Source organism: Rhyacophila brunnea, unplaced genomic scaffold (genome assembly GCF_057557595.1).
Source record: "Rhyacophila brunnea isolate RB1 unplaced genomic scaffold, BYU_Rbru_1.0 scaffold_10, whole genome shotgun sequence".
In the NCBI taxonomy this organism is placed as follows: Eukaryota; Metazoa; Arthropoda; class Insecta; order Trichoptera; family Rhyacophilidae; genus Rhyacophila; species Rhyacophila brunnea.
In genome coordinates, this window is record NW_028232752.1 from 34563972 (window position 1) to 34591768 (window position 27797).

Genomic DNA, 27797 nt, shown 5'->3' on the forward strand with positions numbered 1-27797 from the left:
CTATGAGTGCCCGCGACAAGAGGTCTCCCAAAATATAAAACATTATGCGATAAAAGTCGTGAATATTTAATTTTCTCTTTACAAAAAATACGAGAAAGTTTTCACATTTCGACGTGTGAAGGAAAACAGCCAAATTGCACAACATATTCTTATAATATACTATATTTTTGAACGGAAAAGTCATTAATCTTGGTGAATCATTTGTATTATATTATTGTGTACTTTAATTCTTATTTTTTTTTAATTTACAATATATTAATAACTGTAAATTATATAATATATTTAGTAAACTACTTTAATACGAACAAAATACAAATTTTCCACCAACGATAAACAGAGAAAAACATTCATTCATTTAAAATATTTATATGTATTTTTTTACTTTATTATATTTATTTTACCAAATATTTTTTGTACTCATTGATTGTTGTGAAATTTGAGTATTTATTATTCGGGGTGTTATTGACAAGGTAATTGTTCTATTACTTATTAGACAAATTATAGCCAAGTACTTTTTTTTGACCTCACGATGGCCGCGCTGTTTAAGCGTCGTGGGTCTCAGGTTTGATTCCTGGGTCTGACAAGTACACATATTGTTTTTCAATTTGTATATGAGTCAGAGTATGGACCTAATAGGCTGAGCAAGTGGCTGACATCCATTTCTCGTAAAAAAAAAACTGTTAATAAAAACCTCCAATTTGTGGAGCCCCTTATTATGATCTTATTAGGATCGCACATGGCCGGAAAAAAACTTTCGGGCCTATATTTGTATTCTTATCAAGTATTACTAAGCATCATAATGAATGTCTGCCAATAAGTTTGATAAAGATTTGCTTACACCATTGTCGCTATTAATCTAAACGTCTGGAATGCAATGCATCTTTATCGCTCATTACTTCACACTTCTTTCTAACGGATATTGTTTTATATCATGTATCCAATTTTCTTAACAAACTAAATGTCTGAGAATGCCATGCGTAATATTAATAATGTTTGTTTTATATATAATCAAAATAGCTTTTCAATTCAGTTTTAACCATGGATAAGGATAAAGTTTTAACTCAACCTTAAAGAAGGACGCATCGATTGCATTAAATCACTGGATCAAATCAGACTGCTAACAAGTTATTGTTAAACATAATCTATTATATTTAGTACATTCTAATAAAGCCAGTTTAAATATAAAATGTATGTATATGAAGTTGATCCCGCCGTTCCATAACAACAATTACTTCATGCACGTTACATTATGATATCAATAATTTTGAAAACACCAGAAAGATACAAACAGGAGAGTTGTAGATATTGTAGTTTAAATTTGATATACCTACGTACCTACCGATTTTAGTTACCTAGACATTGTGTTACCTGTCTTGTATTGACTCGTATTTTATTTTGTGGTTATGACTGATTTAATGATTGATACATCTTCACCACGTAATAATAATAGTGTACAACGATTGTAGAACATAACTGCTTCATCTGCTGGGAGACGATGATATTATAATAATTGATAATAAATAATGGCATCGACATTGTCGAGTCAATTGTCGTGTAAATAAGATTAACTTTAATAGAGACTTAAATGCAGGGTTGTGCAAAAATTTGCATTTATCTAATAAACATGATACAATTTAATAAATATTCTTAAACATAATGTTGAAAAATCTTAGAAGCATGACTTTTAGAAGAAATCCGAGATAAAAAGTTGGATAGCGTAGGACGCAATTCACTGACCTAGCGAGTGCTCTGACAATCCGTCTATGGCGCATGACAATTATTTCCAATAACTAAGCCTTAATTTATGAACTACGCAATCTTGGGTGCTTCAAACTCCACCGAGAAAATGACTATCAGCTTTACAATTTAAAAAAATAATGATATTACTAGCACAATAATTGATAGCTGGCAGTTTTTCAATATTAAATTATGGACTTGTAGAGTAGACGTTTTCTTTGCACTTTTTACTACATTGATATGCCTCTTTGCCTGATTGCCTCGCATAAATTTAGATCAAATGATACTAACTTATATTAATATATGCAGCAATAAATAAATAAACAGATACTATATGTAAAAAAATATTTTTAGAATATATTACATCATTTTCATCCAAGAGCCAGAGTGCAAAGTTATAAAGCATATACTCTACTTTCGAGTAATTTTATATACCTACAAAAATTATTTTAAATAATTATTAGCATCAACTTTGTCTACTAGTAGTATTGAAAGTTTTTTTTTATAATACTCATTTAATGGCTGTCTACAAGTAATCGCAGTGAACTAAACTTTAACAGCGTGGTGCGCTTGATTTATCATGTGTATTGATCTGAGCGTAGCTTAGTCGTCCCGACTCCCAGTCATCGTCGCTTTATCGTGCCCTAGGGGTCTAGGACGATTTGGCACCGGACAACTGGACGCCACGGAATTTAAAAATAAATAGAGGTTAGGTACTTATAGGTAAGTTTAAAAAAAATATTCAATATTATTATTTATACTTCAATGATTATACTATGATTTAATAGTTGGTAAGAATGTAAATATGCAGACGTAAACAATGATTTAGTCGTGCATATGTTTAAGTTCCAACGAAAAAAGAGTTTTTTATTTAATATAAAGCCTTAGGCATGGTAATTCTCAATCCGCGATAAAGAATACATTATGTTAAGAGTAAAATGAATTCAAACTACTAAGTAGTAGATAGAAACTGATTAAAATACCTCGTCTACTGACGCACACTTAATTTTCCGCCCCTGTGGGGGGCGCTCCCATAAGGAGTAGTGCCTCCCAACCGCTCGGTCTGATCCTGGTAGTCAATGTGCTGACTGTGAACTGTGGAAGAGATAATTCGGTCACAGACCATGTACATATAGGTAATAAGATAATAGGATTAAATTTTGACTAAATATAATATGCTTAGGTAAAGGGTTAATTAAGATAGATTAAATATAAAATATGATTTGGTTGTAAGATAATTGGTAATGTATAATTGTAATATAATGGTTAATGAAATGTAATATGCAATGGGTTAGCGAAATAATAAAGTGGGACATATGGACGGGCGTTAATAGTATATGGTAATTAATGTAATTAAAGTAATATTAATATTAATCATATTATGTACATCGATATCACTATATGATTGGTTGATAGACTGACATCCGTCAACCTTATATAAATGTGTAGCATATGGCGGTATCGGTGATCGGTGGGAATAGGTAAGAAATACGACCACCCCTAACGGATAAAAAGGCAAGATTCTAAAATCCGATATCAGTCTGCTTGTGGATTTCCGGGGGGCGTTTCTGTGACGCTTTGTTGCCCCGGGACCCACGCGATCTCGTCTGCATAACTAATTAGAGATAATTAAGTTAATTTTAAATAATTAGTTAATAATAATCAAGTTAATTTTAAAATAATTAATTAATAATATTCGAATTAATTTTTAATTAATCAGTAATAAATGTGGTTATTTTTGTGGACTTCGAAATATAAATAAATCGGACGTTTCCAAATGTTTTTTTTTAATTTCGAGATTTAAATAAATGACTTTTCATAATTTACTTGTGAATTTCGGATGCGAACAATTCAGACCTTTTCCTTTTGGATAATTGTGGCTTGTAGACGTTAAATAATTTGGACATTCGACTTATTGTCATTGTTTAACGAGAATCTAGTTACATATAAACATTATTTCATTGACATTTGATTATGAACTTTTGAATAAAGGGTGACCCTAAGTTAAATTGTGTAACAACATTGATAATATACCAGTTATGAAGTTTAACCAGTGTTTTCTTGAGTTATCGACTTTCTTTCTCTACCGTAACTTCTTGGTTACTCCACGTCTATGAGATTCCTGCCTGTTCCTCCACATTAATGAACCTCCACTTCCAAGTGCCTGAGCTAGTCAGGAAGTCGGATGCCTTCACTACACGTGTCTACGACAGTGCGGCGTCCAATTGTCCGGAGGCCAGTCGTCCCATTCCTTGCCCTAGAGACCCTTTAAATACCCATTTTTGTAACTATCTAATACGTATTATGTTAATCTACTACTTAACTAATTACATTATTGATCTTCGTCATTAATGCATAATCTATCAATAAATTACAAAATATGTAAATACTATGTAATTGAATTTTACTCAACTCTAACTGCGTACACACTTACTTGATACTTTAATTATAATGTATCCATAATGATACGTAAATAAAAGGAAACATTACATAATTAAAATGTTTGCATTATCCACTAAACGGACTAAACCCAACATTAATTCAACGCAAATCTCAATATGTAACTCTCCTTATTTTGTATTACTTAGTACAATAATTATCAGATCACGTCGCAGTCACCATTGTAGGATATGTTAGGGGTGGTGAGTGACCAGTGAAACACATGAGGACACTTTTGATATAGATTTATTTGTGTTGATTAAATAAAGGTGTAATTTTGACTTATTTTCGTGAGTGTGTAATGCGCGTGTGTTGCGCTCGAAGGCTTGCGGTAGACCATAGACCAATATAAGTACTATAGAAGTTAAATGTGAGAGCAAAATTTTTAGCAAAAATTAGAATCTAATGCATTTTACGGATTGTTTTAATATTATACAGTCAATACGCAATTAAAAACATTTTTTCAGTTTAAAAAAATATTTATGAATTGAGGTTTTTAGTTTCAAAGCCGGTAAACCTCTATACTTCGCCATTTTATAATAATCGTAAATTAAAGTAGGTCTAGAAGTACAAAATGGCATCTGATGAATATAACCGACTTTGCAATCCACCACCATTCTAATACTAGTATAAAAACAAATGAAGCTGGATTTAATAGGTTATGAATGTATAGTATGGCAATTACTTACAAAATCAGACTTATGAAAAATATTAAAAAAAGTAACAACGGAGGTTACCGAATTTGAAGCGAATAGCTTCGCATGTTCAATTTCTAATAGTAAATCTATCAATATCCATAACACATAATTTGATAAGTTCGTTAGAAGGTGAAATAACGATATTTGAAAAAAATCTTAGTTGTAACTATTTTTTTTTAAATTTAAAAATGTCGTTTTTCTAAAAAAATAAATGTTTAATAAAATAACCATATTAAATACATTGTTTTCTGCAACCCTGCTTTCATATAATATTTCATGCCATAATTCAAGCAAAGGGAGAGAGAGATTATGATTGTATCAGCAAGCAGCCCGTATATTATGATCAATTATTGTGTTGAGATAACGAATTATTGTCAAGTGCAACATGAGTAGTCTGCTGCGGTGCAGTAGGTATTGCAATCATTATAAATTATAATACCTATACTCAACCGCCATAATAATAAACTGTGGTATTTGATATAAAGAAGAGACGTCATATAATATGCATATCATGTGCACTGTTGTGTCATGATTTTGCAATATATAACTGATAAATTCAGTAGGTTAAAAGCAAAAGATCTTCTTTCCATTTTTGATATTCGCAACAGCCACTCTCCAAAATGTTAAAATTATACTAAATAATATTTGAAAACACATTAGATAGGTATTTACTTACTAGAAAAAATACGATGCCCAACGGAACTTGAACCTATAACAACCGGTTATCTTTTTGGATTTATATGATTATTCGCTCTGGTACTGAGTTGAGCGGCACTCACCTATTTATCAGCCAAGCGATGACTTATCATAGCTACCATCTGGAAAATAGGAATCCCGTTCCCATGGTTTCAATATCTCGAAAGTACAGACCCAGAGTACAGACAATATAATTTGATGACAGGCAATCGTATCTTCTGGCTTTGTTGGTATCAAAAGAGTTCTGAACCTGACAATGTATTTCGGTGAGATGCCGCGAGTGCACGCACCATAGATCGTGTCACCCCAAACCATAAATTTCCCTTCCCTCCATGGAATCATCATTTAATAAATAATTTACATTTTAAACAAAATTATATTATTAATATTATCGACCGAAGGTACTTAAATTAGAATTTAAATTCTACTAATGGATTTAAATTTTGTATTATTCCATTTGAGTCGTTTTTTGCGACCCGGGTTTTGATTGTCGGTATCTTTCGGCAGTATGCTCACTCAACAATGATAAATGCACACTGACAACCACTGGTGAATGCGTATAGTCCCTGAAGATGCCAAAAGGTGAAACCCGGATCGCAAAAAACGATTCAAATGGAATAGTACAAAACTTAAGTCCATGAGAATTTAAAATTATATTCAATATACTTATGAATTTATCGAGATAATTTGATTGGCGGACAACGGTATTTAATAGCGAATACATAAGTCATCCGTGTTGAAATAATTATTTATTGTCATACATATTTTACAATATTAAGATTGTATGTTTATATAAATTATAGCATACTTATATCCACCGAATATTCTTATTGTGTTTTTTTGTTTTTATTTATTCTACACATACAACTGCATTTAAATTTGCTCGTCAAACTATACACACATTCACAACTAAAGTTACTAACTAATGGAATTATTAAATCTCCCTACATTAGTTCATAACACATACAAACATGTATGTGTATATACATTAAATACACATACGATTTTGTACAATATAGTACAAAAGCGTGATGAGGGAACACAGAAGGGACATTTGACCTGTGGAGTGTTGCCGACATCCTCTTTAACCGTTTGGTAGTTCGACTCTCTCACATAATGTCATCCGCACTCTTCGCTCATTTACCAATGTGATGCAACAACTTCGATTCTTTTAGTCGTGTGGTGACATATTTCAAAATAAATTATAAGTTTCTTATTTTGGATCAGCCTTGACACTATTTTTTACGTACTTATTTTTTTATCTTTTCCCGTCACTTGACTATAGTTTAAGTGTCATAAGAGGTGCCATATTTGTATATCATTATAAACCACTAAATCAACCCATTACATTAGTCATGGACTTTCCAGTATAATCAATCAATAACTACAATTAGCTATGGTTTTTCATGTTATGTTGTGAACGTCTTGAATCTGTAATTTGTGAAGTTCACTCACTACCTATACCTATGTAAATAAATAAATTTTAATCACACACTTTATTTAAAGTACTATTTCATTTTAAATTGATATTAAATAAACTATTTCTTTTAGATAGCAGAATGTAGCATTCTTTATATTGAACATACATAATTTGGAAAAATAGATATAAAGAAGCAATAATTTAATAAATTTTTAGCAAGTGCTAGTTTGTTATTATTAAAATTTGGTGTGATCCGGATGTTGGTTAGTAATATGGGCACTTAATAAAATTGATACCTTGATTCAACAGCCGATAGCCTAAATTAACTCAATTTGATCAGCATTTCAATATGCACTAAAACTACCAGTTAATTGCATCGTAATTAGATAGGATGCGCCTGACTTTGGCAAAGCACATTGCCGCGAAACCAGTGGATACGGGTTCAAGTAACTATTCATAGTAGATACACATCTGAGTTGTTTTTAAATTATGATTGTTATATTAAATGTTTTTATACCTAGTTGAAAATAATTGACAACAAGTAGATGCTCGTAAATAAATGATTTTTGTTTTTATTTTTACCTTTTCAATGACTTAAAAAAATAAATATTTAATCTTAAATCAAGCACATTAGTAAATAAATCCAATTTTTTTCAGAATTTTTATTTTTAATACTAGTTCATTTTTTCATTAAGAATTAAAATAATAGTTACTCTATTATTCATTTTTCCAATATGCCATTTTTAAGTTACTAATTACGACAATTATAATACCTAGATAGATTTTTAAATACGCCCTTATTAGGTTACAGCTTACTTACTGCGGACTTAAATTAAAATATTTTCTATACCTCGGCAAGGGTAAAAATAATTATACAAGCATCTACTCACAGATTATAATGCATATTATATCGCTATTTACATACGGTAGAAAGAAATCATCATCGCCAGCATAAAAGATTGCACAGAAAATATCTGAGGATTAAGTTGCAGCAACAGTTTAATGCGGGAGCGAATCAATGCAAGCGGGAACGATTTTTACGTCCCTTACCCAGTCGTGGGACAGACGCCGAACTTTCAAACACCGACGCGCAAAAGCTTAAACGAAATGACGCGATGCCTGAGTGAAATTTCAATTACTTAACTAAAAAGCTTCCGATTACTTCATTTGCAAGTTTTATGCAACACTTAGTGATATTATTAAAGCATTGTGTGTTGCAGATGTGTACGTTTTGAAAAGTAAACCAACTAACTGTGATATTGTGAATATTTATTGTGTGATGGGATAAATAATAATTGTTAGAGATCGCATCTAATAATATGTGAGATTATATGAATAGAAATTAGCAATATTTGTGTTTCAGTTTTACTGCTGGATTAAAGCATCGTCACACTTGCTAATTGGAATGGCGTATTGTAAGACTTTTCCAAAATGTTTGTATAATATATTGTTACCCTGTGTCTGAAATTAGTAGCTAGTTGCGCAATTTTAAATAACTAAAAATAAAAATGATTATAATAAATGTAAAATGTCCATGAAAATTATTTCTAAGTATTGAAAAAAATCAAAAGCCCGATAGATCGATATGTTTTGGATATTACTTATCGTCGGTTCAATACATACTTGTTTGTCATAGGTATTATTTAGTATAAAAGCGAATATAGTTTACATCTAAATGAATCATTAAAAATTTTAATTAGTTTATTGTTGCAAGAGTTCATACATTTTCGATGAAAGAGCATTTGGTCTTAACTAATCTTACTTTGTTTTTCAATAAATTTTATGCAGTTTATCGATACCTATTTCTGATAGTTTATTAATTATAACTAATATCTATAAACTAGACATACAATTATTTTAGTAATATTAAATAGCACCATTAGGAACCCAGTACATATATTGGGCTCCCCAGAAAAATCACTTATTAAAACGCAGTTTTATAGACGAATGTATTTTTTATTGTATGATATTGCATGTCTTTCAATAGTTCTAACGACGAATCTTTTGGCCGATGATTTTTTCATGTCATAACGTCTCTACCCTACGCTACCTTTTGATGTAGGTACAATATTTCTTTCAGTGTCATATATTTTGCAATTGATATCAATAATGGTGTATTTATGTCAATCTTTTATAATACTCTTTAAACACATTCGCGTGGCTCAACTACTTCGTCAGTTTTTTTTTTTATGAATGTTTTCCTATTTAATTTCTCGAACCTCGAGGTCTCTACCAATTTGGGGTCGCTGGGCCCTTAGATTCATAGGAAATCTGGCCCAGAGTACAACTATATCATACATAAACTCTTTGAAAATATCTTATATCACTAATATCAAACATCTTATGAGTTTTCGTCTAGAGGTCTGAATTTTTTTATTGTTTTAAACAAAAGCGTATCATATTTCGTCCAATATTGAATCAAATATCCATAACATAATATCGACTTGGCAGCGAATACTTATCATTTCTTATGTGCAATATTTATAATAAAGACGTAGATAATAATTAGAATTTGTTATTGTTAATTTATGAATAATTTTGATACCACACAGCACAGATTATTAATATATTATTATCTATCAATGGAGAAGGGTGGAGGTATGCTATTGAGATCCGATATAAATACTGCATACTAAGCTTTGTCAATCATATTTATTTGTTTTCATTGAAATAACAATACAAATTGCAGATAATATTGTTTAGTTTTTAAAATTCAATTAAACCCTGCCTAGAGCAAACTATAATAGTGGAGACATTTTGATTCTTGATATTTTCAAAATTATTCAATAGAAATTCACCAACCATTTTTTTTAATCAGCATTAATTTGGAATATACCAAACATATCAGCTTTTAATGGATTATCCTATCGTACTGTTAAATTCTCAATACAAACAATGAATATAAAATTCTCAATAATAAATGTTCAATCAACTTATAACCCTTATGCAAGTATTTTGTTTATAAGTAACGGAATCAGGATACATTATAGGTATATTTTTTGTGAATCCCTTGCTTTTTTGTACTAGATGGTGTATAGAATATATTATATTCTATAATATAAATATATAATATGCACATACCAGTATCAAAATATCTCTATTTGCAAAATTTTATGATATTAATATTATTCTATTATTGCAATGGAGACTAATAACATTTGACTAAATGATAAAACAATTAATTACAATAATTATGACTGAACCAGTTACAAAAATTGGGCCATTATTTTTATCCGTGTTATAATTATGTATGTTATTAGCAGACATATTACATTGACTTTAATATGCACATGTTTTAGTGATCTTAGCAATAAGTCAAATGTCACTACATATATTTTACATTATTTTCTTAGATTGTCAAACGTTTTTCTACTCATTGTGTATTACGAAGTATTATAATTATTATGCTTATTGTGTTTCAAAGTTTTATGCATGCATTTTCTACTTCATTCAAGTTATACGCAAGTACGTACATTATTTAACTTTTTCATAGCAATAATTTTTTAAATGATTATATTAACAATTAAAAATATATTAAAATTGTTTTATAATATAATTTATTACATAAAACTACTTTTATAAATGCGTGACGGATGGCGGAACAAATGGCGGAAAAAGTGGACTTTTTATATCCTTTGAATATTATTTTCTGTCCGAGCTCAAGCGAGAGTTTTTTTTGCAATAATTCTAAAGAGTTCTTCTTTCATTTTAATCTCTACTTGCCAATCTCTATGGTGGCAGGGTCTCAAGATCAGAAATAATAATGTATGGTTTTTAAAATGAAGAAAAAAACTGTGGTTTTTAAAACAAAACAAATCGAAATGACACAATACTCAAATAAAGGTCTGTCATATTAAATGAAGGGTCGATTGCCACCTGATTGATATGCAATGATTCATGAAATCAAAACTCAATTTACTTATGAATTTATCACTGACATTCAGTAATATCTGATAAACTGTTTTTTTATACCGGGGTTAGGGTTCGTTTTCTGGGAAATCACAATAGATCATGTAGTTTTCTCAAACGAATATTTCTATGATGTATTTCACTACTGCGATTGGGTCTGTTTGTCTTTTGTAGTGTTAAAAAACCTATTGGACAAAGAGAAGATAACGTAGATTACGTGAATAAACGAACATTAAAACTTTTACTCAATTTGGTTATTGGTGGAAGTAGCATATTATTTTAAAATGTGAAAAATATCAATTTTAGTCATATAAAATCAGTCTAACCAATATATGGAATAATAAACTTATTATTTTTTATTTACACATTAATATATATTATTAAAATATTATAAGTACAGTTTCACTAATGTTGTTGGGTCTTTTCTTTGACTAAGGTATCGAATGATAATTATAAAATTTGACCATTATTGATAAATAAACATGCTATTACAATTATTTTTTTTCAGTTTATATGTAAAAATTAAAGGTTCAGACGGTTCTAATTATAAAAATCTTTCACTTATTGTAAATTGATAAAATGATATAGATATTAAACTGTTTTTTTTAATCGTAGCTTTCGTGTCTACTTCCGCTTACCATTATTTTGTATTATTATAGTTTGAGAATCTGCGCGAATTGATGTAACAAGCTTAAAATGATTTTAACACGCGATGTCAAAGTAATGCTAGACACAACTGCTTAACATAAAAAATATAAATAAATTCCCTAATCTAGCGTGGAGTTTTAATTACGCGAATCAGTAGCGTGCCTATAAGCTCGGAAGATAAAACTCCCACACAGCAGAAGTGAGAGGTTCATATTTTTATATATATTATGAGAAACATAATTGGTCCGAGATTTGAGCCTTGGGGAAAACCTGAAAGAGTTTGAAAAACGTCAGATGCACCCCCACCTACTCTACCAAAGTTTGTGTTTCAGTTAATGTAGTGTTATAATATTTTTAGCACTACAACTGGCCTAGAGGCCCAAATGACAATAGTGTAGTTTAACAGTAGTGTATTTAATAGAAATGAATTTAGTAATAGAAAAAAATCACATAAATATATTATATCCTCCCGGAAATCGAACCCGGAGCTCCCGAACCGCTTATAAGCTGATATTGTTATAAATTATCATCAATGTTTTAAGTACCAGTGAAAAATGCGGAATCCATTAAAATTACATTAAATAAATTAAAATAATTCTAGTTATTAAATGTTATAACTAGAATATAATAGAGACGGAAAGCAAAGATTCAACAAAGATAACCAACTCATTAAGGTAGAATGTATGCTGGCACATAATAAATATTATCATACATAGAACAATATTATTCAATATGTCAATTTAGTATTGAAATAGTGTATGCACAAATTATGGTATGAATGATAATCGTGTGTGTGTGTTTAATTGTTTAAAATTATTCTACGCCACTGGATTCTGTACAGCATTTATTAGCTGCATCTCTCGCGTTCATTAAATAACAAAATACCAACATGAAAAAAATGCATTAGATTCAAATAACATTTTATCCATATGTCTCTCTCACGCGTGTGACGTTAGAAGAGTACAGAAATGTATCAATTTACTACAAGTGCAGTTATAAAGAAAATATCCAAGTGGCCCACATCTGGGTATTAAATAATCCATGCATTTTATGGGAAAGCGAAAGTGACAAGTAATATAAATCCTTCATATTGTTTTTATTAAATATATTATTCCTATCCAATAATTTATACCAGGAGACTCTCACATAAAATGGACACGTGGCGGAATTGGTTATTGAGATCAATGTGAATTTATAATAATCACCTTTATCGCATTGTAGTTAGAGTTGATTTTTCAATAACACAAAATGGCGACTACTGGAAATGCTGTAAATAAAATATACGGAGATTTTCAATAATGAAGCTTATTACAATGTAGGCAGCGCTCGAAATGGAAAAGTTTACGAACCGGAGCGCTATAAATTTTTCTGAGGATATTAACAAGGTTATCAAATTTGATATGTATATTATAAACATAAGTGTGCTAGATTTTTTGTTATATCTATGGAATATCTAGCTTAGACGGTCAAATTATTTTGTCAGTGAGACGGAGCGATAACTTTAAATATTTCACGAACCGGAACAGCGCTCCGGTGCGTTCCGGTCGATTTCGAGCCCTGAATGTAGGTATGTAGAGTTGATTTGTCAATTATATGCAATATGTATGAAGGTATATACCACATAATATGCGGATGCATCAGCAGTATTAACAGAATATATCAACAATGGTGTGAAGACATAAATGCAGATTTGCAACAATGAAACCTATTGCAATGTAGGTAGATTTCATTTTTCGACCACGTTTAACGTACGTCTGACGTTTACGTCAAATATACCCATGTATAGGTAAATCGGTATACAGTGACATCATGGGCACAGTAAAAATGCATTGCAGATGTAGTGGTATTGTTTGATAGCATAGAAATATGCATTGCAGCAAACAATTCCAATACACTCGCAAATCGCTTATGGTGCCTTTGTATACTGATATATAATACTTTTTTATGTTCGATAGAGTTTCTATATTCATATAATAATATGTCAGAGCGCTATGTGTAGTAAGAAAGGATAAAAACGAAGGGTATGTCCATGAAAGAACGGGTAAATGAAAGTCCCTCAGAAAATAGAAAACACGCCAAAGTTATCAAAAGACTCAAGCTTGACTCCTCGCAAAAAGTTAAATTTTAATTGCTTTGGAGCTTTTCTTTGCATTTAATAAATAGCAGTAGGTACTATAAATGATTTTGATTCAGATTCGAATCATACAATTAGTTGACTATATTTCCTATTAACATTTGCAGTATAAATAAATAGTAACAGCTTCATTCGTACTGCTTTTATACTTATTGTATTATATTGTCAACTAGAGTCGGTACACTACTTAATAGACCTAACAATAATATTATAATAGTTATTGATACTATAAAATACCAACATCCAACCCAATAATAGTAATCAATAACCATCGATAGACCAGTTAGTTAATTGCGCCATTTAATGGCCTATTGATAATGCTCCTAACCTAACAAGCTTCCGCATGACCAATTTTTATTAACTGACAATAGGTACAATATTGAATAATATTATATTACAATAAAATGACATAATATAAATTGTAATTCAGTACGTAACTTACGTGATATTGACGTAAATTTATATTGTAGTGTTGGAACAGTGTATTTTGATATTTAATATTTAGAAAGTATCAGGAACTATAATATCTCATTTTTCTTGACTTCCTTATCAACTCTCATGCAATGGATATCGCATGAACCCGTCGAGCTCTTTTCAAATTACTCATTGATTTAATTATTTTTCTTGCATTTAATGCAGGGCTCGAAATGGACCGGAGCGCCGTTCCTGTTCGTGAAATCGGTAAAATTATTGCTCCGTCTCGTGGAAAAAATAATTTGACCGTCTGAGCTAGATAGGTCATATAATAGAAAATCCAAAACACTTTTTTTATGAAATACACATACTATTTGATAACTATTTAAATATCTTCAGAAAACTGTCGAGCGCTCCGGTTCGTAAACTTTTCCATTTCGAGCGCTGATTTAATGCATTTAGCATGCCTTCAAGTACCTTTGTCACTTGCAAATATTCTTCCTAATTACACCAGCTACTTCTCATCTGGTATTTAAATAGACACGCCCAATTAAATGTTTCCACAGCAACGTTGCTTCTAAGATGTTATATCAGGCATGTAGAATGGATTTTGATCAATCGCATAGGAATTGAGTCGTGTAAATGTAAAATGCATGTATGTGTAATTGTACCTAATATAATATGATTGGACTGAGATTTGAAATGGGAAGCATTATTTATATTTTCATGTCCCTGGTGTGAAAGTTATTAACAATGAGGAAGCCCGCTTAACTTCTTCGTATAACTTGATTCATATTCGTACACTCAAGACCTACCGCAGGAGTGAGATGAAAAAAATAATGTATGTTGCGCTTTAACCTGCGGCGTGGTTCCCCTAACCATCACGCAGAAGGCTCTTTACTCAATGGTTTAATGATGAGTGTAATGCTATAATTTACATGAAGAATGGAAAATCGAGTATATATCTATGAGATAGTGAAAGACAGTGGTGTTTAATTTGTAACGTCTAAGTATCCCCAGCTAAATTTAATAAAATACATACTTATATTCAAGTTTTTTTTTTTTAATTATTTACTTTATTGTGAATCATGTCCTTGGTTCTTCGTATAAGGTCGTATATTCAAATTAAACAATAAGACAACAGTTTTGACACTGGGATGACAGCATACTTGAAATTGGATATGCCTGCACATGGGAAAAGAGGCTACATTGTCTTCTCTCTTACATTATTGTTGCTTTTGGACTGGCTTGCTTTGGACTGGCTTTGCTTTTGGCATCATGCGTTTGTTATCCCTAGTATCCGCCATAAGCATTTTCTTTTTAGGTAAATTATATAATTTACTTATATACTAATAACTTGAAATCCTTTTTATTTATATCAAATGAAGCTTCAATATTGGGACCATACATAAATAAAATTTGATATAAATAAAAAGGATTTCAAGTTATACACATTTATATTTTTTATAAAAATCGATGTTTTTTAAAATAGATATAAAAAATATTAAAACTATGAATTAGTCAAAAATCGCTTAGGTGATGCTTAGAAAACTTAATAAAATAAATTTTAATAATAAATATGACCATGAAATATATGTAATAATAGGGTGCGGTCCGATTCAACAAATTCACATTTTATTACATTTTTTACAATTGTAAGTTTATCTTTGACTTAAAATAAAAAATATTTTTCTTTTTAATGTTTTCAGATACATATTTATTCATCAATACAGTTGAAATTGTAAATTATCAAAAAAATGTCTCAAATTGCAAGCTTCGTATTTTTCCGCTAGGTGCCTCTTTAAATAAGGCTCAGTAAAGACTTTACCTTAAAGAACCATCTTCCGCGATGTACACCTACATATTATGTATATTTGAAGGTATCGGCAATCCGACATAATATGATTATTTCTTGTAAGTAGGGTAGGTATTGAGTTATTGAATTAATCATGCAGATATCATAATAACTTTGTTCGTTGGTTTGACATAATATATGGTGATATTATATTTTACTTAGTGAAATATAACTTTTTCATGGTGTGTACGTTTTCTTACCATATATTATAATATTAAGTTGTTGATTGATATACATAGATTAATTTTCATTTATTATTATTGTACAATAAGTATTAATGTAGGTATGGTAACCTGTATCCCACGCCTAGATAGTTTCCTAAAATAACTCGAAACTTTTAGCAAGGATTTATTATCCTAATATAGGTCCTGAATAAAAAGGGGTAAGAGGCTTTGCTTCCTCTTGTGGAATCGAGAAATAATGTAGATATGCATCTACAAAAGAAATTTTATCTTCCGTGAATGTATTACAACTGTCTTCACGCCGTCTGTCACTAAAAATGAAATATGTAAAAAAATGTTGAATATAATTGAATTAAATTAAAAAGTATTTTAAGTATACCTACATAATATGTACGAAAGAAATTTCTTAGAATTTAGTATAATATACCATATATTATATTAATATTTAAACTAGCGTACGTTTTAGTTTAATTTATTAAGGCTATACTTCAGTTGAGGCATGGTCTAAAAAGATCGTGGGTGGGCGATGCGCAGATTGTGCAAGTGACGCGTGCCGAACGAAATATAATTTGTCATAAAAATCCAACATGCGTCCATTATGTTTAAAATTAACATGTTTTCTTTTTTAAGTACATACGTAAAGTTTTTTAGTCATCTTTACACGAATTGATAATATTTTCATCCGACGCCATGACAGAACAAATCGTCGGACACCTCGATGGTCGGTATCCGATTAGCGACTAGTGAGAAATTTCGTCGCACCTACTGTTGAAAATTATTTGCCGTTTCACTAAAGAACCCTCTTAAGTACATGATTTCGGAAAATAATATTGTGTTATACTTGGTTTCAGACAAAACATCCTATTAAGTTTGTGGGTATTCAAATTTATAGTCGAACAAAGCTATCACGCATGTAAACATAGTGAAAAAGTTGATTAATCAAGATGCGAGAATTTAAAACTGTTACAAGATATTATTTATATTACGTATTAAGTGCACCACACTAAAAATGAAAATCAATGTGTATTCCATTGTGTGAATAATTACACAATAATTATAAAGAAGAGTTATTGATAAATTTAGTAATAAGAAATAATCCTTTGACTCCAATGGAAAGATGTAAAAAGAATGACTGTCATCTGTGGTTTGGTGGTTTTGTGAAATATTAAAGAAAATGAATACTGACAACGGATCGGATCTGCCGGAATGAAACCCTTTGAGATGGACGCTCGGCTCATAGTCATTCTTCTACTGATGGATGTTCTAAAACACACGGATGGACTGTTTGGCGCCAATCTCTGCTTCGAGACACAAAAGTAAATGTTATTTTTCACTTTTATTAAAAATAAACGTTTTAGAATTCATAACACAGAATGATTCGATCAGACCTTCGCAACCAGTGTGCCGCAACATATTTTTAAATACCCACAATTCAATTTGAAAACGTCTATGTTGAGCTAAAACAACAAAATATTCAATAAACGAAAATAATGAGCTTTTAGATTTGGATAATGATAAAATTAATATCTATACTTTTTTTAATTGTAGTAGTGGAGTAGCTTTGATTATCTGAAGTATTCTGTTAAATATACGCAAGTATCTCAATGAAAGACTTTTTCCTCATCTTTAAACTTTTCCAATATAAAATCTGCTTAACGGCCCACATGCCCCACGTAGGTCAAAATGGAGATTTTATGGTATTTTCAGAGCATAAGCCTGGACGTTCCTTAAATGTTGTAGATAATCTATTTATATAATTTTGAAGCCTTAAAAGCCTTTAAAGTCATCAAATGTTTAAAATAAATTTAATATAAAGGATAATAAGGTTTCACAATATTATAATATACAGGAAAAACCATTGACCTGTATTTTTAGACGTTTTTATATAAGAACCCGAAAGAGATTAGGCCATATTGAAAAAATAGCATTAAAAGTGATACAGACACGAGGGTACAAAGTAATTTGCTGCAATTTTTCGGAAATACAAACCATCTGAAGCAGAAGCTAAAACTTAAAAAAAGAGCGTTGCGAATTTTATGTTTTATCAATTTTTTGATATTTTTAGATGGCATCTCAGTGGATGGATGAAAGAAACAGGCTAGCAGTAGAAATGGTCGACTGAATTACGCATTGTCACAATTGGACGTATTTCTGCAAACAAGATCCAACCCTCACGTGTAACATGTTGATAAAATTCAATATTTGAGTTAAGATTGATATAAAATGATATGTGATTATTTCATTTTATTGAAGTATCCCATCAGATGTTTAAATTAAATAATCACAAATCATATTTTTTAAATCAATCATCCCTCAAATACCTATTGAATTTTCTCAACATGTTACACGTGAGGGTTGGATCTTGTTTGCAGAAATACGCCCAATTATTCCCTATCCATCTTCAAATCGATGGCAACCCTAACCGCAATATATAACAACTTGTAGGGCCGTGGGTCCTTATTAATAAAAATATACAATATTTGTTTCAGTTACACGCTGACAACACGTGTGAAATACCAGCAACCAGTCTCGGTGAAAACTTACACGTGGTGTTTTGACATTCCTCCCAAATGTTCCAGTGTTCACACAGAGATGCGTGATAAATGGAAAGTTCAAGTAAGTAGGTATCTAAAAAATCAATACAATTATATGTACCTACTCACAGTGATTTCATCTTGTACCTACACTAATAATTCTCAAGCATTCATCTTGCGAAATGACGAACTAGCAAAATGCACTTATTAGTACTTACCTAAATGTCGTAAAAGTTTAATTACTTCGCACAGCTGCAAATATTCAGTTTTCGTTTATATTCAAAATACACCCTATCATAAACTTCAACTAGGTATGGGTTTGTCTAACACAAACAACATCATAGATAAACTTACAATTATTGTAGAAAAATGTGACTTTGTCACAGGATCACATCTTGTTATTACATTATATTTTATGGTCATATTTATTATTAAAATTTAGTTTATTAAGTTTTATATTTTTTCTCATACATATTTTTGACTAATTCATAGTTTTAATATTTTTTATATTTATTTTAAAAAACATCGATTTTCATAAAAATATAAATGTGTATAACTTGAAATCCATACATCAATACACAATACATTATCCCAGACCTTTGTTGGCATATGGTAGAGTTAGTAGAAGATTCGATGAACTTGGACAGAGTATAATATCTATTTGAATGTTAATCGTAAATTCAATACTACTTAGAGACAGATGGCTCAGTTGGTATTTTTTGTCATTTGAAATGTCATTAATATATTAGGTACCTAGTTCTTAAAAAGTCACCTAGTATGGAGTATACATAGGATATCGTGATTTAATCCACATATACATAATAATTATTTATTTCTATTTCAGACTGAACAACGGTCGAAAACAATTCAATTTTGCTGTCCAGGATTTGCTGAAAATGATGAGCAGTGCGCTCCTAAATGTGAAGAAGGAAGTACGGGAGAAAACTGTGATGAAGGTACATATACCTTGAAATTGTATTTTGACTACCACAAAGTGTTACCAATATGGTATTATGCATTGGAAAACAGGGTTAAGCTTTGCAAAAACAAATATCAAATGAAATGTGCTGTAACTGGGTTGCGTGATGATAGGATCCCGATGAATCAAAAAATATATCATTATTTTTATAAATGACATGGCGTCAGAATACATTTAAGTCAATTTGCATCCTGGAAATGAATGTCTGTCCGAAACACTTTTAAAAAAATTCTTAAGTTTCTTTTCAACACAATATGATAAAATATTACTATATTATTAATATTATAATATACCTAAATACTTATACACATATATTTTCAGATTGTCCTGAAAACAGTTGGGGACGGAGCTGCATTCAAGAGTGCCAATGTCCAGACAACTCTCAGTGTGATTCCAAGAATGGAAAATGCATCTGCCACGACGGTTGGGTCGGACCAAGGTATACAGCATACTATTATCGCTCTCAACTATCTAAGCACATGACGTCATATATGGACGACCCCTAAGTAAAACCTTAAATTTATTGAAAGAAAAAATCACTATCATTCTCGTACCTAAATTATGTTACCTGTTCAAAGCAACGAATCCTTGGATGTTCTTGTGTTGGATCATAGAAATCATCACAGATTGTCCAATGATTTTCGTAAGTCTATTTATGAAACCTCTGCATCACATTTAAAATCTAATCTCAGTTATTATTTATTTCCAGATGCAATATACCAAAGGATGCATTTACCAAGAGACCATTTATAATGACACCCTTTAATAGGGAGACAAAATTTCTGTTCGATTGGAGCAGTCCAACCCAAACGACAGACATTAGGTCAAAGATTAATGACCAAAATCTTAAACTAGTCAATAAAACATATTACGGGACTGAAAAAACATTCATAGCTTATACTTCACCACCAATTGAAATACAACCACAGAATGTTACAACAAAAACAATAAGTATCCAAACGAATAAAATAACACAGAAAAGTAGTCTGAAAGATGTGGTTGTTATTTCCACAACACCCATAATACCCACAACTAACCAAATAGAAAATAAAGAAACCATAACCGAAACTACAACTTATAATACTCCAAGCAGTGTAATGACAACAACGGATCCCACTTCCACAACCGAAAGTGTGAATGCAACTACATCACAATTTACCCAAAGACTTACAACCATAATATCCACTACTTTAAATCAAACATCTTATAGTGAAGAGTTTACTGAATCTCCAATAGTCCAAAATACATCCAAATCTCAAATAGAAAGTCCTGAAACAACAATCAATTCTGTTACCACCGACTCACCCATAACTCTGATCTTTAATACCCCACCAAAAACTACAACCAAAGAAACAGTTAAACCAACCGAACGATCAATAATTTCTTTAACCGTATTGAAATCAACAACATCGACTGTAAGACGAAAACCTGGTAAAACATTACATCCGAGTCAGGTCAATGTTACAATGCAGGGGAATTTAAACTATAAGACCGGGACATCTGGAACAGTTTCTCCAGCAAGTAGTAATTCGAAGACAAGAAAATATACAAACGACAGTCGAATGATAACAATTCCTGTCAAGGTGATAATGGATACAGGAAAACCGATCATACGAATTATGAAAGGAAACAGTACTAAAATTCTTCACAGAATGAGTACTTCCACGCAGCCGAGTATATATTTTAAAAAAGAACACACGAACTTGGTGACTCCATTCAGTTTGAAGAATGTTACAACACTATCTATGACGACAATAGATATACAGACAGAAGAAACCAAGCATGTTCTTACAGAACCGGAACAAATAACAGCAGTGGCTGGTGATGATGACCCAAATGAAAGAAAAGATAATCTTTATTCCGTTCTGAGTATAGCTGCGGGAGTGGCAGCAGCATTGATATTGATGGCGGCTATTATAGTTCTTATTGCAAGATTTAGAAGGAACCATTCAGGAAGAAGCAAAAACACAGATATGGCTCGCGTTAACTCGATGTTGAATGTGTCTGAAGATGAAATATCATCTGGTTACCTGAGAAGCGTCTTTCACAGTCCACTACCAGGTTTGCATATTTCATCAATTTAGCGTCAATATATAATAATATATAATAATAATATGGTCCCTACTGTACCTACTTAATTCATTATCAAAATAGCATGAAGGTCATAAGTTCCAATCCCAGCCAGCGCTCGAAATGGAAAAGTTTACGAACCGGATCGCTCGACAAATTTTCTGAAGATATTTACATAGTCATCAAATCGTATGTGTATTTTATAAAAATGAGTGTGTCAGATTTTCTACTCTATGGCCTATCTAGCTCAGATGGTCAACATATTTTTTCCACGAGACAGAGCGATAATTTTACAAATTTCACGAGCCGGAACGGCGCTCCGGTGCGTTCCGTTCCATTTCAAGCCCTGATCCCAGCTGAATCAAAAGTCCACTCCACTTGTTGATCTTCAATAAATATAGGGATTGCATCCAGCACATAGACATGATATGCACAAGATAGTAAATAGCACTAAGTAATTATTTATATTTTATTGACTCATCAAAATAATTTAAATACGAGATTAATAGGTGCCAACTTTTATTGATTAGTCCACCCGTTACATAATAAAATGCAATGTAAAAAACTAGCGCAAAGTTCATGTAGAATGGTGTCAGATTCTTGTGGCAGTGCAGGCGACTCATTTATGGCTCAGTATCGTTACTTTAAAATGACACTAACACCTTTCCAAAGTGACTTTGTTATGGCCTTACGTATCGGCTTATTATGTCATGGGTCCCAGGTTCGAATTCTGGGTCTGGCAAATACACAATATATTGTTTTTCAATTTGTGTTTGTAGTCAGAGTATGGACCTAATAGGTTGAGCAAGTGGCTAACATCTATTTCTCGTAAAAACAAAAATCTGTTAAAACCTGCACTCTGTAGTGGCCCATATTAGGATTGGACATGATCAAAAGAAAAAAATCCTTACTCATATTGATATGAACATCTGTAATAAGTACCACACTGAAAAATATGAAAGAACATTTTCTATACAAAAATTATATTTAAAATTAACAGAAGGCACATGTCGTCTATGTAAGTTCATTACCGCGGAAGAACTATTTGTCAAAATGTTCAGGAGGGACAAAAAACCTTAATAAAAAAGATAAAAAATAAATTTAAACGCTGTTTATTGTGTCTTCCTGTTTTATATTAGAAAGTATATTTTTACCATCATATGCATCTGTGCAAATTAATTGCCATAGGATTATTTTGTAAATCAGTTGGACCTTACGCGGTATTGCCACAACCCACTCGTCCGCTGTATTGGATCTAGGGATATACGCGGTGTTGCTTGTTTTTTTAGTAGGTATGGATAATTTATATGCAGTACTGATTTTAAATGAGTACAATTAGTAGTCTATTGGTCAATTTCAAAATTTGAATACACCAATCAATGCGGCTTGTGCCGTTTAACCGAGAGGGCAAAAAATACGTATTTTGAACATATTGGCTCATACGCGGTATTGAACTTACATAGACGATATTATTTTATTATCTATTCCACATATTCAGAAATTTCCGAGTTAAGCCGAATATGGTAGAACACATTGCGGCATGTACCTCAGTTATATTATAATTTTTAACGCATTGATCACTATTTCAGCGTGTATTAGGTATTTATTATTCATTTAGTTTATTATAAGCATTTACCTCTGTGCAACAGACAGTCTTCACCACTAATATTTTGTACCTTTAATAATTATTTGTCCCTGTGTTTTGGGAAAATGTCAATATTAATTATTATAAAATAATGTAAGATATCAGCTGACATATTGTTTTCTCAAACTGACCGTATTTGTCTATAATAAAAAAAATCTGCATTTCCTGCCAAAATTACTACATATTATAATGTCATCAAAATTGCAAGGCCAATTTGCTATTAGGTTAGAGATTTATAAATATATTAACACATATTATGTATTATAGTTTTAATAACATATTTCTAAAAGTGAATGCGTATTTAAAGTAATAGTATTCTCCTTCGCATGATAATATATACTTAATATAATATGGAATTTTTGTATGCATAAAATCTTGACATTTAACTACCTACCTACGTTAAAACTTTTACATTTAACGATCACGTATTTAGGTAGACTATATTAGTAATAAGTGTTAATTGCATTTTATTAGTGTCGTCCTTAGACAAAATGCCGCCCTAATTTTATACAGTGTTTTTTTATCATCCTTTCATTGCTCCAATAGCTAAGAAATATGTTGTATGGATACATTACTAACAAATATATATATAAATAGGTCCACCACTACCACTAAAATATACAAAATTAAATTTAGATATGAAAAGCGAATAAATATAATAAAGGTAACTATGTTAGACACCCAGATCACCAGAAGTCTGAGGTTCTATTTGGTGGATATTTCTGACACATTTGGTTTGTACCATTTGGCAAGATAGGTACAGATTTATTATTTTCACATTATTTTTACTATGCTATTATTGTACAACATGTAAACAAAATAACTTTAGCTATTTCTATATAATATACTAAATGACTCTCCTCGATTTGACTCGTAACTGCCGCCCCCAAGCGACGCTCAATGAGACTACCCCCACGGGACGTCACTGCATTATGTAAAATAACTAAGTGGAAAGCCCATCCAAAGATGTGCGAAAATAATCTATTCTAATAATAAAACCAGACCGCCTGACTTTTCAATTATAACACAAAAACTACTTGTTCAATTTTTGGATAGTATAACATTATATTAGTACTAATAGGTTGGACTATGGTTGGATGACATTTCCATTTATTTTTATTGCTAAAGTTGATCAAACAAAAATGTGTTCCAGACCCTCCTACCAATATGTCACATTACTCAACGCTGGCCGAATGCAAGACACGATATGGTGCTCCTTATCTGCAGCCAGTCGTCATTCATACTGTTTCACCAATTATGATGGAAAGCTTTCGAGGTATGTGATCAATTTATTTAATTTTAATTCCATATTGTAATGCAGTTGAACAATCAGCAGGGCTGTTGATATCAATTATTATTGCATCCAGATAAAAAAGAATATACCTAGAATTATTATTTGTAAATGAAACTAATACATATCATGGCCAATAATTATTATGATACAATTATTTCTTTATAGTTTATATAATAAATACTTTGGTTTCAGAAATATTGGAGTGCCATTACGATCGTCCGAAGCCACTTCGACCGACCAGCTTTTCTCCTGTGTCTAAAAATTTAACATACAACATACTGCCATCTAACGTACCAGGAATGAATACATTACCAAAAGCTTACGATTTGAGCTTGTCAACATATAAAACAGATGCTGCTTTTCCAGTTACAGATGCAGCTATAAACGCTTTGAAATTGGAAAGCCACAAAAATGTAGAAATTGAGGATGTAGAACCTCTGTATGATGAAATACCCAGCTGGCATCCAGCTGTCGTTGACACTAGTAAAATAATAAATACAGGAGACGAAGCTGTGACTGAACTTTAATTAGAAATTTAGCTTCAATGAATGTCCGATACCCAATATTGTACAAAAATTAATGCAATCTAAGCTGACAAGATATGAGGCTCAAAAAATCATCATAATTAAAACGATACTCTTAATTATAAGAAATCTCAATATTATAATAATTCTGGGCTTTGAATTGATTAATAGGTAATACTATTTTACCATACCTACTCTAAAGATGTGTCATAAATTTTATTGCATAAATTATGCTGTTTTTATAAAAATACAGTAAATAAAAATGACAAATTTACAATACTCTGAACATGATACATATCAATTTGTGTTCAATTTAATAGCTATGTTGCTACAATAATAAGCGTACTGGTAAGTAGAGAAGTGATAGTATTATAAGATTTCAATATCTATGTTAATTTGTTGTGTCTCGGTAAACTCTACAAAACAAAAAGTGGTTCAAGTCGGTTTACGGGAAGCCAGGCGAAAACCGCGCTAAATTTCAAAGACGATTTAGGCAAAATTCATAAATTACTAACCTAACCTAACCTAACAAATAATCTAGTAGGTATATCAGCTATTTTCAAAATTTGTTTGCCGCTGGCTTCCCTTAAGGCTATACCTCAGTATCGTGGCTAGGCGATGCGCGGATTCAGGTCGTGGGTGCAAATGACGCATGCCAAACGAAATATAATTTGTCATATAAATTCAAAATGCGTCCATTTAATGTTCTGTTTAATGTTCTATTAGTAACAATAATAATAATATATTCATTCACATGTTTTCATTTTAAAGTAAATGGGTAACGTTTTTAGTCATCTCGAAACAAATTGACGTGTTCCCAGCTCAACATTCTCTCACCGAATGGCAGCGAGTCCAAAATTTCGTCGCGCCTATAGTTGAAAATTATTTGCCGTTTCACTGATGTATCGCCTTAAACTGACAAGAACCGAAAAAATCATTTTATTTTTATATGTACAACATAATTTTATTATTTATAATAGAAAATTAATAACTAGGTATCTACTCAATAAGTAACTATTTTTAATATCATTATGAACATAATAATATTATTTAAGTTGTAAAAAAATATGATGGTAAGGAACTAAACCAACAATAAATAAAGAAAATTTGATCTTGTTTTATTTCAGTAGGTTTATAATTATTTGTATATTATTAGACTTTTAGTGATAAAGTTTTATATTCTGTTTTATTCACAATATGTAGCAAGATGTCCATACCTTCACACTTTATAAAATTCTGTATTCATTTATTCTTCAAAATAATATACCTACTCATAATACATTGAATAAACATAGACATACGACAGCGTGATGTTGAACCATACTTAGAAGCATGAGTAGAAAAGATAAACAATTTGTAACATGACACATGTTTTTTCTTGCCGATTGCAACATTGTAAGTTTAACGTCTATCTTTTGAATTTACATTACGCTGTACGCCCAATTTCACATTGAAAATCGTCTCGACTGGGATATAGTCATATATCAAAACTGGACATAACATTGCAACTTTCTTCCGTGCGCATAGGCGAGGCCAAGCCGGGACAGTGACGTCACTCAGTTAGCCAAAATGAATGATGAATAAGACATTTTGAGATTATAGCTGCGCCAATAAGAGATAAATATTGAGAGAACATTACAAGTGGGTACACATGCCCTGGATCAAGACACATACCATTACAGTGGAACCTCGATTATCCAGACTAATTGGAGAGGAAGGTGATTCGGATAATGGAAAAAATAATAAAACATCTGTTTTACTGCCAGAATAAATCTTTTAAATAGCAATTTTGAAAAACTTCATTATTTTTCTAATTATTTATTTGAAATTGTACCTTTTTCTTATAATAATATGAGATTGATGATCAAATAGAAATCCAGCCTGGATCACCTGGATCTAGGACATAGTGTTAGTTGACTCATTTAGGCCAGACACGACTGATTCAAAATGTCTCAGTAAGATAACCTTTCTATGATTAAATCTTTTTGAGTATGTAGTTAGAGAAATATCGTTCCCATGGGCGCCGGCAGCATGGTGCAAGGTGGTGCAAGTGCACCACCTTTGGTTCAATTTTTGTTTTAGATAATGATTGATGATTGTATACTAATAATTTAAATATAACAATATTATTTTTTGAAGCAAGATCTACATAAATAAAATTACAAGATAAAAAGAATTTTTATATACAACGTTTTTAAATTCTGTTGAACCATATAAACTTGACTTGACTAGCTAAAACGATCAAAAAAATTTGTACTTGACTTGTCATATTGATTTCCATAGTAACGCACGTATATTATATTAATAATTTAGTTGCTAGGACCCCAGACCCCTAGCAACCGATAATGGTGTCAAAATAACTTTACATACAAAACAGAATTAACTGAAAATGAATTCAATTCTATTTAAAGATGGCTAAAAGTATTTAAAAAATGCATTGGCATCGTGTTCTGATATATTCTAAAAGTTTCAAATGTCTAGCTAGTCGGGAAGTGAGTTAAAAATCGATTGCAAGATTTGCACCGGACAAATAAGAATACGAGCTAAGAAAAACGTTGTATATTTTCTAGAATATTGTATATATTCATTTATTTATTCATATATCACTACTTGACTATC

The 27797-nt window shown here is 31.1% G+C and overlaps 1 protein-coding gene across 3 annotated transcripts; it reads left to right on the top strand.

Annotated features, from left to right (window-relative positions):
* Positions 1-8042: 8042 nt before the first annotated feature.
* On the top strand, positions 8043-25323 carry LOC147079127 (uncharacterized). Of its 3 annotated transcripts, XM_085948938.1 has the most exons (9): positions 8043-8228; positions 8354-8405; positions 16984-17448; positions 18622-18748; positions 19511-19622; positions 19967-20084; positions 20355-21706; positions 24514-24636; positions 24847-25323. In XM_085948938.1, exons 3-9 carry the CDS (start codon positions 17339-17341, stop codon positions 25179-25181), a joined length of 2277 nt encoding a protein of 758 aa, XP_085805064.1. In that variant the 5' UTR covers positions 8043-8228; positions 8354-8405; positions 16984-17338; the 3' UTR covers positions 25182-25323. The 3 variants fall into 3 exon arrangements, with proteins under 3 accessions (XP_085805064.1, XP_085805046.1, XP_085805054.1); XM_085948920.1 differs by having other exon boundaries at positions 8043-8423; XM_085948928.1 differs by lacking the exon at positions 8354-8405.
* The last annotated feature ends 2474 nt before the right edge of the window (positions 25324-27797 follow it).